Source organism: Polyodon spathula, chromosome 6, assembly GCF_017654505.1.
Source record: "Polyodon spathula isolate WHYD16114869_AA chromosome 6, ASM1765450v1, whole genome shotgun sequence".
NCBI lineage: Eukaryota > Metazoa > Chordata > Actinopteri > Acipenseriformes > Polyodontidae > Polyodon > Polyodon spathula.
In genome coordinates, this window is record NC_054539.1 from 28489562 (window position 1) to 28503905 (window position 14344).

Genomic DNA, 14344 nt, shown 5'->3' on the forward strand with positions numbered 1-14344 from the left:
CTGCAAAGATGTTTTTTTGTCATTTAGGACAATCAGATTTTATTTTTTTTTAAATGCTGTGTAGTGTCATCATTTATATACTGTATTTCAGCTTTCAACATCTGAAATAGTTGCACACAATTTTGATGCCCCCCCCCTCCATACAGGTTCAGGATGTTGTCCCAATTACAAGCTATGACACCGCAGGATCATTCCTCTTGTTGGGTTGTAACAATGGATCCATATACTACATTGGTAAGAATTTCTCATTTAAATATTAAAAACTGTTTTGGTTATTTGAAGGAGTTCTTCAACATTTAAACAAACATTGAGTACCAAAATAAATACTATAATGCTGCCAAAAATACAATTATCTATGATATATTCAATTGTATCTTACACCTGTTTAGATGTCTGTACGTCCAGTAAAAGTTGCCAGAAACAGATCTTTAGAACTGCTATGCAAATGTTGACAATATTTTTTACAATTTTCAATTCATGAGAACGCTATGTATGTGCCAGAAATAGTGGAGAGAATTAGAGTTGGGTTGACAAGGGTATGCATAAGATGATATTTTGTGACTTGTGTGGACTTTAAACTATACAATGCCTAAATTGAACCCGCTGGGGATTACTGTAGAGCAGGAAACAGCATATGCAAACACATGTACTAGCCAAATCACCAGGCGAACAGTCTATGTACTGTAGCAACAAAGTCCTGTTTTTTGTTTCAGGGGGAATACAACAAGACTTTCAATTGTGAAGTATCCCTAATATACAAAAAAAAAATAAAACCTAAAATACTCAAATCATTAATTGTTCTACAATTAGCAGATTCAAATCTTGAAATTTATGATTCTACTTTAAGAACTTTTTCCTGTTAAAACAACATGGTCCTAATACAGATCTTATCCACTTCAGATATGCAAAAATTTCCTTTAAGAATGAAGGATAATGATCTACTGGTGACTGAGCTTTACCACGATCCATCAAATGATGCCATCACTGCCCTGAGTGTCTATCTCACACCCAAGACAAGTAGGTATATCTGGACAATACTGCAAGTGCTGAGGATTGTGTGATACACTTTAGAACTGCTGTAGTTTGAGATAAGAATGCATTCATTGTGACTGCTTATGGCTTTTAGTGCTTGAACTGCTGTTATCGGTTATCGTCAGCTTGCTGTGGCAATGAGAAATGTTTTTGTTTTGTATTGAACAATGTTGTTGATAAAAAAAATATATATATATACGGTTTTATACATGGAATTAAAATATTAAGGAATTTAAGCCGCCTTGTATTGGTTTGTCTTTTTGTTAACGTTGCCTTATTTTTACTCGGGGTTCTCCCCAGGCATTTTCAGCCGGGCCTATTGCCCGGCAAAGTAGCTGTCGCCGCCCGCCTGAAAAAACCTGATCAGCCCGTCTTGCAGATGCTACTGTGGCTTTAACAATAAGGATTGATTGTGATTCTAGCAGACTACATCACTTGCGCATTTTTGGGTGAAAAAAAAAAACTTGGAACCACATGACAGCTGTGTTACGTCTTGACACAACATTTAACCAGTCAGAGTTGAAGGGGCAGGTTTTCTATGTTAAGCACTTTGAGAAGCTAAAACATTAAAATGACTGTTAAAAAAAATAACCGATTTATGAATGCAGGGTTTTCAAAATAAGCCGTTGATCGGTGCAATCCACCACCTAATACTATATTTGTGCCGGCTACTTTATTAAAAAAAAAATAAATAAATTAAGATTATTTTCAGGTATTGCCATTGTCCATTTTTTTGTCATTATTGTACTGTAAGGTTATATATAGTGCATATACATGTACACCAAAAAAAAAGTGTATTCCTTTTGTTGTGATATCGTAAAAGAATATGTACCCAGGTGCTTGTGAGAGATATTGGGGGTTCATGTAAAGAGGCTGTAAACCTTTAAAAAGAAAGGCACGATGGGATATCAGCTGAACAGTTGTCAGCTGACATACAAATGCTGACGTGCAGAGGTGCTGGATTATTACACTGCGGTTTCATGCAACAGTTATGATGACCAAACGTGTGTGAGTACTGTTGTGTAAAAAAAAATGGTTAAAATGAACAGTTGCATTAAAAATATGTAGAATAGCGAAAAACAAAAATGGACGTGCATTAACAACATGCCCTGAAAACTTAAAGAAAACAATTTAAATGAGGCAATAAGCTCAATAATTAAGCTAAAAAGGGAGTGAAATGGTTACCTTTTATTTTGTGAACTTACATTGTCTTTCCCCAATCAAATCATAGAGAGCCTAATAAAACAGTAATTAAAAAGAATGTAGAACATAAAGAGCAACCAGTATAGTCAACGAAAGACAACATGTTATTTAAATTCTTTGTTTTATTACTTTTTAAAGGTAAGGCAAGTTTATTTTTTTAGTTAAGTGTTCCCGGCTAAAATGTTCTGCCGTCCGGCTGTACAGAATTCCTGGGGAGAACCCTTTTACTACAAGTGATGGAAAGAATGAAAAACAAGAAATACATATTTGTATATAGTAAACAGCAGAGTTTTAAAATATGGAGATGAGAAGCCAACCATATATTCCAGATTTACACTGGCTTGCCAAAAAGGTAGGTTGCTAACTAAAATGCTTGCTGTAAAATGCTGGCCAGGTAGTCCCTACCATTCTGCATTGACTGTCTTAGTAGTATCGGTTTGTGATGAGTCAAAGGGGTTTCGGTCTGTGATTCAGCCTCCCGACAGTAGGTGGCATCAAACCAACTCGGGACTTCCCTTACCAAGATCTCGTGACCATGGCAAAAGTCATCTTTTGAGGGGCGGCACCTTGGTGAGGGGCGGAAGTACGAGTATGTGACTTCCAGCCACTGGAGTCAAGTGAAGGATAAGGACACGTGTCGGTTGGGGATTGGTGTTCCACTGACTACAGAGGCGGGACATTACATACTAAAGGGAACGTACTACTGTGTTCGGGGTTGGTCCGAAAGTAAAAGTAGGAGGAGTCACGGGTGAAGGGAGATACTGGTTTTGTGCAGCGGGTTTTTTGAAATACTAACATTTCTTTTGTCTTTTTTTTTTTGTATGGTCACCACGAAGACAATTAAAGACGAGTCATCACGGTTTGTTTTGGATTTCACCCCTGCACTCCTTCCCTCACACCATTTTGTTTTTCGTTTGTTATTTAATCCTTTTTGTTGTGTATAGAAAATAAAAATAAATTATTTTATTTCTGTACACATAAATTACTGTCTGGACATTCCATTTAATACACTCTCGCCTCACACGTGGTGTCAGAAGTGAAAATGGATCCAGCTACAGTTTTGACAATGTTTAGGGAGCAGGAGGAGAAGCGAGAGGAGAGAGAGACACGGCACCTGGAACAGCTCGCCCAGTTCTTGGGACAGCTGGTAGAAAAACTATCAATATCAACATCAGAGAGAGCGGTTGCCCGGATGTTTGCAGCTCAGCCTAATCTTCAGAAGATGACCTCGGAAGATGATCCCGAGGCTTTCTTGATTACGTTTGAGAGAGTGGCAGAGGCTGCAGAGTGGCCTAGGGAACACTGGGCCATGAAATTGGCACCCTGCCTGACAGGGGAAGCTCAGGCAGCGTATCGAGCCCTGACGGCCACGAATGCAGGGGACTATGTTAAAGTTAAAGAAGCCATTCTCTCACGCCTCGGGATCACGGAGGAAACATACCGGCGCCGTTTTCGGGAATACCAGCTGTCCAAGGGGATGCGGCCCCGGGTTGCGGGACAATATCTTTTAGATCAGTGCACCCGGTGGCTGCGGCCAGAAGAACATACACCCCAAGAACTGGTGCAGAAAATAGTTATAGAACAGTTTGCGTCTATACTACCGCCAGGGAATCGAGAGTGGATTAAGAGGAATAGACCTACCACTCTCGAGGATGCCCTCCTCCTGGCGGAGGCCTACGAAGACGCAAACGAAGGTGCCGGGTCAGACCCCACTCCTGCCCCTAAACTAACTCGGACCAACCAACCAATGAAGCCCAGAGGGGGTAACCGGACCTTCAGACCATGGAGGTCAAGGTTAGCCCCATCCTGGGCGAGAGAGAATCCCCCTAACCTGCCGGTCGCGGACTCGCAGGACAGATTAACTCCGTTGATGCCTCCTAACCAAGTGTGCTACCAATGTAATGAGCCTGGACACATTGCCAGGAATTGTCCAGTAATAAAGGTGGACCTGGCGACAAGATCCTGGTCAGCAGTAACAGGTAGGAACACTGGGGAATGTCGGGAGGGCCCTTATCAGTTAAGAGTACAGGTCGGGGGAAAGAGTACTTACGCATTTGCGGACTCTGGGTGTGCACAAACATTGATTCGGCAAGCTCTCTTGGATGGGGTAGCCTGGGAGCCACAGGGTAAAGTGGCTATCTCCTGTATTCATGGAGAAACTCGGGTTTATCCCACCACTAAAGTTAGACTTATTGTAGGTGATTATTCAGCTTGCGTTAAAGTGGCTGTAGCGCAATGTTTACCATACCCTGTTCTCCTGGGAAGAGACTGGCCGTTTTTTGATCGTATTTTAGGTCGGGAAATGGTCTTAGTTTCTACCAGGGGACAATTAAAGCAACAGGAGAAAACAATTGGCGAGATTTTTCCGTTGCAATCCGACCTGTTTAACCCTAAAATCCGCCCAAGAAAAACAAAAAGAGAGCGTCGGGTGGAAAAATATGAGGGAACTCTGAGACGACAAGGGGAGGGGTCTGACACAAAAGTAAACCAATCGCTGAAACGGCAAGGAAAGGGAGTAGGTATTCAGTGTAACCGGGGCTGCGAGGTTACTGAGGTGGAAGGTCATGTAATAAAAGACACTCCTCTCTGTGTACCTAACCATTGGGACCGAGATATTGACTTGGGATATGAACAACAAAATGATCCCACGTTACAGTATGCTTGGAAACGGGTTAGATATATCGAGGGGAAGGATATGCAGGAAGGACAACCGGTGGTATTTCCGCATTTTTCTGTATCTGGGCACTTATTATATAGAATAACCCGGGCTCCCGGGACGGGACAGCTCGTAAAACAGTTATTGGTTCCTAGGCCTTTTCAGTCAGAAGTCATGAGATTGGCGCATGACATTCCATTTTCAGGTCATTTGGGAACTGAAAAGACTCAGGAACGAATTCTGGCCCGGTTTTTTTGGCCTGGGGTTTATGGTCTGGTGCGGAAGTATGTATCGGAGTGTCCTGAATGTCAATTAGCTGCCCCTAAGTCAGTTCGCCCCGCACCTCTGGTTCCACTTCCAATTATTGGGGTTCCGTTTGAAAGGATTGGTGTAGATTTAGTAGGCCCTCTGGAGGGAACAGAGTCAGGATATCGGTATATTTTAGTAGTAGTGGACTACGCAACGAGATATCCAGAAGCTGTTCCCTTACGCTCTATGAATGCAATAGCTGTAGCGAATGAATTGGTAAAAATATTCTCTAGGGTGGGAATCCCGAAAGAAATTCTCACTGATCAGGGCACTAATTTTATGTCAGACTGTATTCAGCAACTATATAAATTATTGAAAATTCGTTCAATTAGAACCTCAGTTTTTCATCCACAAACGGATGGGCTTGTTGAACGATTTAATCAGACTTTGAAAAATATGTTGCGCCGCTTTGTAGATCAAGAAAAACGCAATTGGGCTAAACTGCTTCCCTACTTGCTCTTTGCAGTTCGCGAGGTACCACAATCCTCAACGGGGTTTTCCCCGTTTGAGCTCTTGTACGGTCGGCAGCCGCGGGGTATCTTGGATCTCATAAGAGAAGGCTGGGAAGAACAGTCAAAGGAGTCTAAAAATGTAGTAAAATACGTGTTGCAGTTACGCGATCGCTTAGAATTAGTCGGTCGATTGGCACATGACAATCTCAAAGCGGCACAGCAGAAGCAGCAACAAAGCTACAATAAAAATGCAAGAATTCGGAACTTTCGACCTGGAGATAAAGTGTTGTTATTGTTGCCCTCATCGGAATCTAAGTTGTTTGCTAAATGGCAGGGTCCCTTTCAGGTTATTCGAGCAATTGGTAAAGTCAATTATGAGATCCGACAGCCTGGGCGTCGGAAAGAAAGTCAAATTTATCATGTTAATCTCCTGAAACCGTGGAAAGAACGGGAAGTCCATTTTATATCTCCTGTACAGGAGGGAGAGGATTTTGGACCCTCAATTGAGTCAGAGTCAGCAATTGAGGTCCCGATGGGGGAACAATTAACTCCTGATCAGCGTGAAGAGGTAAGCAATCTAATTAAAATGTTCAGTGATGTGTTTTCTAACGTGCCTGGAAGAACGCATTTGATCGAACATGCTATTATCACTCCGCCAGGTCTAAGAGTTAGACAGAGACCGTATCGCATTCCAGAGAGTCGGAGAGATTCTGTTCGAAGGGAGGTGGAGTGTATGTTGAAACTTGGGGTAATTGAACCTTCCCGAAGTGAGTGGTGTAGCCCAATAGTACCAATAGACAAGCCAGATGGGTCACTACGATTATGTATCGATTTTAGGAGGGTGAATGCTATCTCCAAGTTTGATGCATATCCCATGCCTCGAGTAGATGAACTCTTAGACAAACTGGGGCAAGCTCGGTTTATTTCAACTCTGGATCTGACGAAAGGATATTGGCAAATTCCATTAACGAAAGCCTCTCGTGAGAAAACGGCATTTTCAACCCCAGAGGGTCTTTTTCAATTTTGTACTATGCCGTTCGGACTTCATGGAGCGCCTGCTACTTTTCAGAGACTAATGGACAGGGTTTTACAACCTCATCGAGAGTATGCAGCTGCGTATATCGATGATGTAGTCATTTATAGTTCTTCCTGGAGAGAACATTTGACTAGATTAGAAGCCGTCTTACAGTCTCTGAGGAGGGCGGGGCTCACAGCGAACATGGCAAAGTGCGCTATTGGAAAAGAAGAAACTAAATATTTAGGTTTCATAATGGGTAAGGGTAGAGTGAAACCGTTGGTTTCAAAAGTCCAGGCTTTGTTGGATTCACCGGTACCTACCACGAAAACCCAGGTGAGATCACTGTTAGGGTTGGCTGGTTATTACCGCCGCTTTATTCCACACTTTTCCACTATAGCCGCCCCTCTCACTGATCTCACTAAAAAGAACGCTCCAAATAAAGTTAAGTGGAGTGCAGAGTGTCAGACAGCCTTTGAATCTATTAAAACTAATTTGAGTCAGGCCCCAGCATTAATAAGCCCGGATTTCAGCCGAGAGTTCGTCCTGCAGACAGATGCATCGCAGACTGGTCTGGGGGCGGTTCTGTCCCAGGAGAGAGATGGTATAGAACACCCGATACTATACATCAGTCGGAAGTTACTGCCCAGAGAACAGAGGTATTCGGTAGTGGAGAAAGAATGCCTGGCAGTGAAATGGGCAGTGGAATCTTTAAAATACTATCTTCTGGGACGACCCTTTGTACTCATCACAGATCACGCTTCTTTAAAGTGGTTAGACACGATGAAGGATTCAAACGCTAGGATTACGCGGTGGTACCTGGCGCTCCAACCCTTCGCCTTTCAAATAAGGTATCGTGCGGGTAAGTTACATCAAAATGCTGATTTTTTTTCCCGGGAGGGAGGTAAAAGGGAAGGGTTAGAGGTTTCCGAGTGTTCCTTCGGCTCCACTCTGAGGGGTGGGATATGTGATGAGTCAAAGGGGTTTTCGGTCTGTGATTCAGCCTCCCGACAGTAGATGGCATCAAACCAACTCGGGACTTCCCTTACCAAGATCTCGTGACCATGGCAAAAGTCATCTTTTTGAGGGGCGGCACCTTGGTGAGGGGCGGAAGTACGAGTATGTAACTTCCAGCCACTGGAGTCAAGTGAAGGATAAGGACACGTGTCGGTTGGGGATTGGTGTTCCACTGACTACAGAGGCGGGACATTACATACTAAAGGGAACGTACTACTGTGTTCGGGGTTGGTCCGAAAGTAAAAGTAGGAGGAGTCACGGGTGAAGGGAGATACTGGTTTTGTGCAGCGGGTTTTTTGAAATACTAACATTTCTTTTGTCTTTTTTTTGTTTATGTATCACCACGAAGACAAATTAAAGACGAGTCATCAGTTTGTTTTGGATTTCACCCCTGCACTCCTTCCCTCACACCATTTTGTTTTTCGTTTGTTATTTAATCCTTTTTGTTGTGTATAGAAAATAAAAATAAATTATTTTATTTCTGTACACATAAATTACTGTCTGGACATTCCATTTAATACACTCTCGCCTCACACGGTTCTTGAGAGAGAAAAAAAAAAATAGTCTGTTTAAATACCTGGTCTATATAACATTCTGACTGTATATAGGTGAAGTTTACAAATGTTTCCAGGCAAACTAACCCCCATCCTAAAACACTGCACATTCTAAATGTGGCATTGGATGGCGAATCGTTCCAGATTATAAGCTCTGCCAACATCTTTTTGCCTCTTTTTTCCAGAAATGACTCAGATGTTGTAACTTCTGGTGGTGGTACCACAGAGTGGGTGTTATGCCACACTGGGATATTGCACATACTGTTCATGTCACAGAGAAATGTGTATCCATTTGTGAGAGAACTGTGAGGTTACTACAATTTTCTCCTTTGTTTGTGTTTTTGACTTTGCCAGGTATTGAACAGACTGACATTTTTTGGTAACATACACATACAGCTTCTGGTGCTTTACAAGATAGCTCCCTTAAGACAAACATTGATGTTTATGTATTGCAGCTGTAAACAGCTGGTATTTCTAAGAGGAACACCTTTCTTTTTTTTTTTTTTTTTTTTTTTGCAGCACCAGCAGTTTTTAAAGCAATTGGTACTCTATCACTTAGAGATGCTGTGTTTTCAGGTGTGAGTGGGAACTGGATTGAGATTGCCTATGGTACCAGCTCTGGGACAGTGAGAGTGATTGTACAACATCCAGAAACAGTGGGGTCCGGTCCTCAACTCTTCCAGACCTTCACTGTCCACCGCAGCCCTGTCACCAAGATCATGCTCTCAGAGAAACACCTGGTATCAGGTAACCTGCTTTACTTGATCCTTTTTTTTTAACCTGCACAATAAAACCAATTGACTAGTGCTGCAGATCTAAGTTCTACTGGACTCTGATCTTGTCAAAAACAAACACACTCTTACATTTCTAACTACATAAATATGTAAAATCGTGATTGCACACATTGTATTGTAATAAACATAATATCTCTCAGTTCAAAAAAAAAGTTATACATGCTGTCCTGAAGCAGAATCCTGAAAAATACAACTCTAGTAAGATTAAAACATGACCCAGAAAATAATCAAGTTGTTGTGTTTCTCATTCCACAATGACACATCTTTTAGCAAAATTAGGCATGTGGAGGTGCTTTGTCATTGCTACAGTGATGGCACAATGTTTTAAATGTCGTACTGCAAGCATTGGTTGGATCGAGAGCATCGCAGGGCATACTCCCCTTTTAAAATAAATGCAGTTAGAATTGTGTTTTGTTATGGTCTGAATTGTGATCTATTTTCTCCACCTTAGTCTGTTCAGACAACAACCATGTGCGAACGTGGACTGTGACTCGATTCAGAGGAATGATTTCCACCCAGCCTGGCTCCACACCTTTGGCCTCATTCAAAATTTTGTCCCTTGAAGAAACTGAGAGCCATGGCAGCTACTCATCTGGAAACGATATTGGTAAGTGAAGAGAGAGAGAACACCAGTTAGAATCACCAACTAGCGGTGTTAAGGTTGAGAAAATAATTTATTTGAAAAATGATATTATTTACTTATTTATGGGGGGTTTATAGTGAATTCCACAACTCTGAAATGTTGTATACCTGTTGTCTAAAATACCTGACTGCAGGTAAAAGAAATCTATACAAGTATAACACTGGAAAGTTCTACCAGTTGCTAGTAAAATGCACTGAATATAACACTGAAACCAAAACATACAAAACTGTTTGCAGGTCCTTTTGGAGAGAGAGATGATCAACAGGTTTTTATCCAGAAAGTTGTCCCGATAACAAATAAACTCTTTGTGCGACTTTCTTCCACCGGAAAAAGGTAATTTATTCCTTTAATGCAGACAGTAACTATAAAGTGTTAACAGTAGTGACATCAGGGATGTGAATGGAAGAGAACCCACGACTATTCTATCTTAAAACATATGTTTTATAAATTTTAATAAGTACTTGTGAAAATGTGTATTTCTAATTGGTGTGCGAAAGATTGTCTGCCAGGTATTTGAATCTCTTCATAATCTTACTGCTACTGATTGTAAAGATATCTTGCTGTAAGTACATTCATATGCGATTTTTTTTAAATGACGTGCTTTTTTGTTAACGATGACAGAATCTGCGAGATCCAAGCTGTGGATGGCACCACAATTTCCTCCTTCACAGTGAGGGAATGTGAGGGATCGAGCAGAATGGGGTCCAGGCCACGCCGATACCTCTTCACAGGCCATGGAAACGGAAGCATTCAGATGTGGGATCTAACAACTGCCATGGACATAGTGAACAAGGCGGAAGATACGAAAGAAGTTGGTAAGTTGGAGATTTCCTTAGACAGCAAGTTGGCAATCATGTACGGGGGTGCAAGTCCTTACATTACAGGTCCAGCAGTTATACTGCAAACAGCTTTCACATACATTCCCCGGCTGTAAAGCAAGTGCTGCTTTCTGCTATTTATTTTGACACTAGCTAAGGGGACTTGATATTTGTCAGTCAAATTCATACGGCCTGTATGTGTTAATGAATAGCCTTGTATAAATATATGTAATATGTTGTTGTTTATTAGAGGTGGGAGGCCCCACAGAAGAAGAACTGTTGAAACTTTTGGATCAGTGTGATCTGAGTACCTCTCGTTGTGCTACCCCCAACATCAGCCCAGCTACCTCAGTGGTACAGCACAGTCGATTGCGAGAGTCTAGCTCCAGGTAAGAAATTCCATATTGCTGAAAAGATGCAGAAATTTGAAATCATTGCAGGCCAACTTTGTAAATGAGAAACTGTTGTCAATGGCTTCTCATCTGGCTAAACAATTATGTTAACAGCATACATTCCCTATCACGTCTGAAAAAACAAAATAAGAGCATATCATTATCATAACAAAAATATATGCTGTATGTATGGACAGTTTCCATCATATCAGGGGTATGCAATTTTAGAAAAAAACTTCTTGACCAAGGGACAAATTGCTAGAAAAATCTTGCCCCCTCTGTCACAAAAAACACAGTAGGATTTTGCTTTTATTAAACAGTTAATTCAATTTAGTGATTGAATAATAATTTTTGCTTCATGAAATCAAATAAAGAAGACAATGCAGTCCAAGCATACTTGCCAGAACTGAGCCCATCTAATTTTTAGGCTTAAAAGCTTCTGTTTTTTTTTGTTTTGTTTTCAGTCTGCAGCTGCACCCTCATGACACAATACCAGAGACGGCTACATATGGAGCAGTGAGACCATACAGGGAGAGCCCCCTTCTGGCCAGAGCCAGGCGGACTGAGAGCTGTAACAGTTACAAGGACTTTCAGTCTTTTAACCTGGGTATTAATTTGCTGGAGAGGGAAAGTGCTGAGCATGGGAGCTTGTCCCTCATGCCTTCTTTGGAGGTGAGGCGGACTACAGCAGAGACCAGTGCTTTGGCCAAGAAAAGCTCAGCGGTAGAGGTTTGGACAAACAGGGCCTCAGACACAGTCCCAGATTCCACCAAGGCACCACTGGAAAGCCCTGGGGAAACCAAGAAAAAGGGCCGGGATGAAGAAATGGACCTAAAGCAAGAGATAAAGAAGAGGAGCACGTTTGATGGAGGGTTCCTGGGGAGGAAGAAAGCATCTCCAGTGCCTCCGCTCACCTCCCCAACCTCGGGAGCAGAAGGAGGGAGCGAGTCATCTGGCACCGCCTCTGCATCTCCAACAAAAGTGGCTACATCCCCAAGACATAAGAAGAATGACTCCTCTTGTCAGGAGTACAGTTTGTAAATTAGGAAAGTAAATTAATACATAAAATCATCTTAAATGAAAGCACTGTTTTTTACTTAAAATACCAGGGTGCCATTGAAAATGACCACAAGTGCACCCTTCAGGATTACCTTGGAAGTGACCACCAGGATTCTATTATAAACCATGGGATTGTTTTTAAATCTAAATAACCCTTTAGAAACAAGTAAACACTAATTTTGCTTGAAGTAAAGGATTAAGTATGTGTTCTAGCTGTTTTGCAGGAATGGGACATAAAACAACCACCCATAGCCATAGAGGAATGCTAGTATGATTCTTAATGCTAGTAAGTGTCTTTGGAAAAGTAAAATACTTTTTTGGGGGAGATTGTTTTTTTGGAAATTACAACTCCTATTCCTGCCTTAATGTTCATCCGTATATAGTTTAGCTTCCTCTACTGTTGGGGTAATGTTTGATAAAAGGTTCATTTCTAGCACTAGCTTGCAATATTTTACACTACATGGGCTTGCTGTTCATAATCACTAAATCTTTTAAATGACACTAATATAAAATCCAGAAAGTAACAATTTCAGAGATTGGGGGCATGGAAAGCTGATATCGTAAGATAACAGTATTACTACTGGGGAGGATCAGTGTTCACAATGCTGGAATAGGGGTGTTAGTGTAGTACCAGTGTTACCTTGGATGGATAAAACCAATCAAACAAATGCACATAATAAAGCACACCTCAGTACCTGGGGCAGGGATTATTATTGGTTTTGCATTGTTGTCACAAAATGTCCATCTGTGTTGCTGTCAAAGTCAGCCAAAGTGGAGCACAATTACAGAAGATGTGCACCAGATCCCAAGACCAAGCACAGTCTGTTGAGGGACAAGTCTTGAGTCTTTGCTGTTTATTTATAAATAGGGTGCCTTTTGTATATCCCAACAAAAAAGAAGTAAACCAAAGCAAGTTATTTATATTTTTCTAATTATATTCTATAATTGGTATTTTGGTAATACAGTCTATATTTATGCATATGACACATTACCCCTTTATACTTTCCCTGTAGTGGTGCATCTGAGGTGTGGTGTTGTGTGAGTTTGGTTCCTTTTTGTTAGTGTAGCTGTGTGAGATTGGGTGAAACTTTGGAAGTAAATTATTTAAATTGTCATCAATGTAAGAAGCTACAAGCATATAGTCAGTATTACCAAACTTATAAATGTGTATTATATTGTATTTACTTCTGACTGTTTCAGTGTTTTAGTTTATCATTTTTATTGATGCGTTAATATTGTTTTATATGTATTTGCACTCTTCAAGGAAGGATAAAAAAACTGTAGTGTAGTGCATTGAATGAAGAGACTTTCAAGATAAAAAAAAAATGGAGTAGACAGTTACAAGTTATTTTTGTAAATGATGGTAATAATAATAAGAAATTAATTTTCTAGAGGGGGGAAAATATCACTTAATCTTTTTTTTTTATTAAATACTGTAGGGGGCACTAAACTGTCTTAAGGTCTCCATTTCTAACAGTCTGCAGCCATTTTGCACAACACTGGTGTTAACCTTGTTTACAAGTATCATCCAGGAAAGAAAATCTAAGAATGGACAGTAATTTGTCTCCAAATACATACTGTATATACATATTTGTATGAAATGTTACAACAGAACTACCAAGACTACCAACTCATTCAGAGGTTAGCTTTCAATAACATAATCTGTATTGCAAATGTCTACATTTGCTGTATATTCTTTTATTCAGATCTTAAAATGTTTCCCAGATTTTGCATTATGTGTTTAATTTTTTTGGTGGCGTGGAGCTATTGAAAACATAATCCCTCAGTCCCTGTGGATCTTTTTGTGGAATACTTGTACTTCAATATCATAGTGCAGCAGTACTAAATAGAAAGCTGGTAGTCAAATGTTTCCTTAGTCTTCTGTGTTATGGCACAGGGCAAGCAGACAGCTAGAGATCTTTTCATTTCTTTTTCTTGGAAATATTACCCCCTTACCTTTATGGGGAAAAGCTATTTACAGTCGTTTCAAAATTTGTGTCCAAAGATGCTTTTCAGGATGCTTCCTAGAGCTTTTAAGTGTTTAGTACTCTAGGTTGCCCAGAGTTGTCATTTTGGTTGCTTCTTGGGGATAGCTAAAGCCATTGATAGGGGGAAAGGGTTAACGTTAGAAGAAATACAGTAGACTATCAGTATAAAAGTATAATATCTGAAGAGAAAAAAAAATGTGTATCAAATGGTAAAGCCAAACCATGATAAACAAACCTAGCTTCTTGACAGTTCTTCATTTAGAATTTGGAAACCACTTGCTCACGGTCATCTAAATCCTGGGGGTGAAATTGAGTAGAGACCTAGAGCACTACACAAAACAAATGTATGTTTAAAGTTAGGTACGGTGAAAATGTACATACAACTGGTACCTGGATCCAACCCAGAAAAATA

At 40.7% G+C, this 14344-nt stretch overlaps 1 protein-coding gene across 2 annotated transcripts in view; it reads left to right on the top strand.

Moving 5' to 3' along the window:
* kctd3 (potassium channel tetramerization domain containing 3) overlaps positions 1–12869 on the top strand; it is a 33933-nt gene extending 21064 nt beyond the window's left edge. The window contains exons 11-18 of one of the 2 annotated variants that reach the window (XM_041252709.1): positions 147–234; positions 901–1017; positions 8815–8985; positions 9484–9639; positions 9912–10008; positions 10297–10490; positions 10744–10882; positions 11350–12869. In XM_041252709.1, the coding sequence (XP_041108643.1) occupies positions 147–234; positions 901–1017; positions 8815–8985; positions 9484–9639; positions 9912–10008; positions 10297–10490; positions 10744–10882; positions 11350–11926 (1539 nt within the window). In that variant the 3' untranslated portion in view covers positions 11927–12869. The remainder of the gene's footprint in view (positions 1–146; positions 235–900; positions 1018–8814; positions 8986–9483; positions 9640–9911; positions 10009–10296; positions 10491–10743; positions 10883–11349) is intronic. The other variant, XM_041252710.1, reaches the window with a different exon arrangement.
* The last annotated feature ends 1475 nt before the right edge of the window (positions 12870–14344 follow it).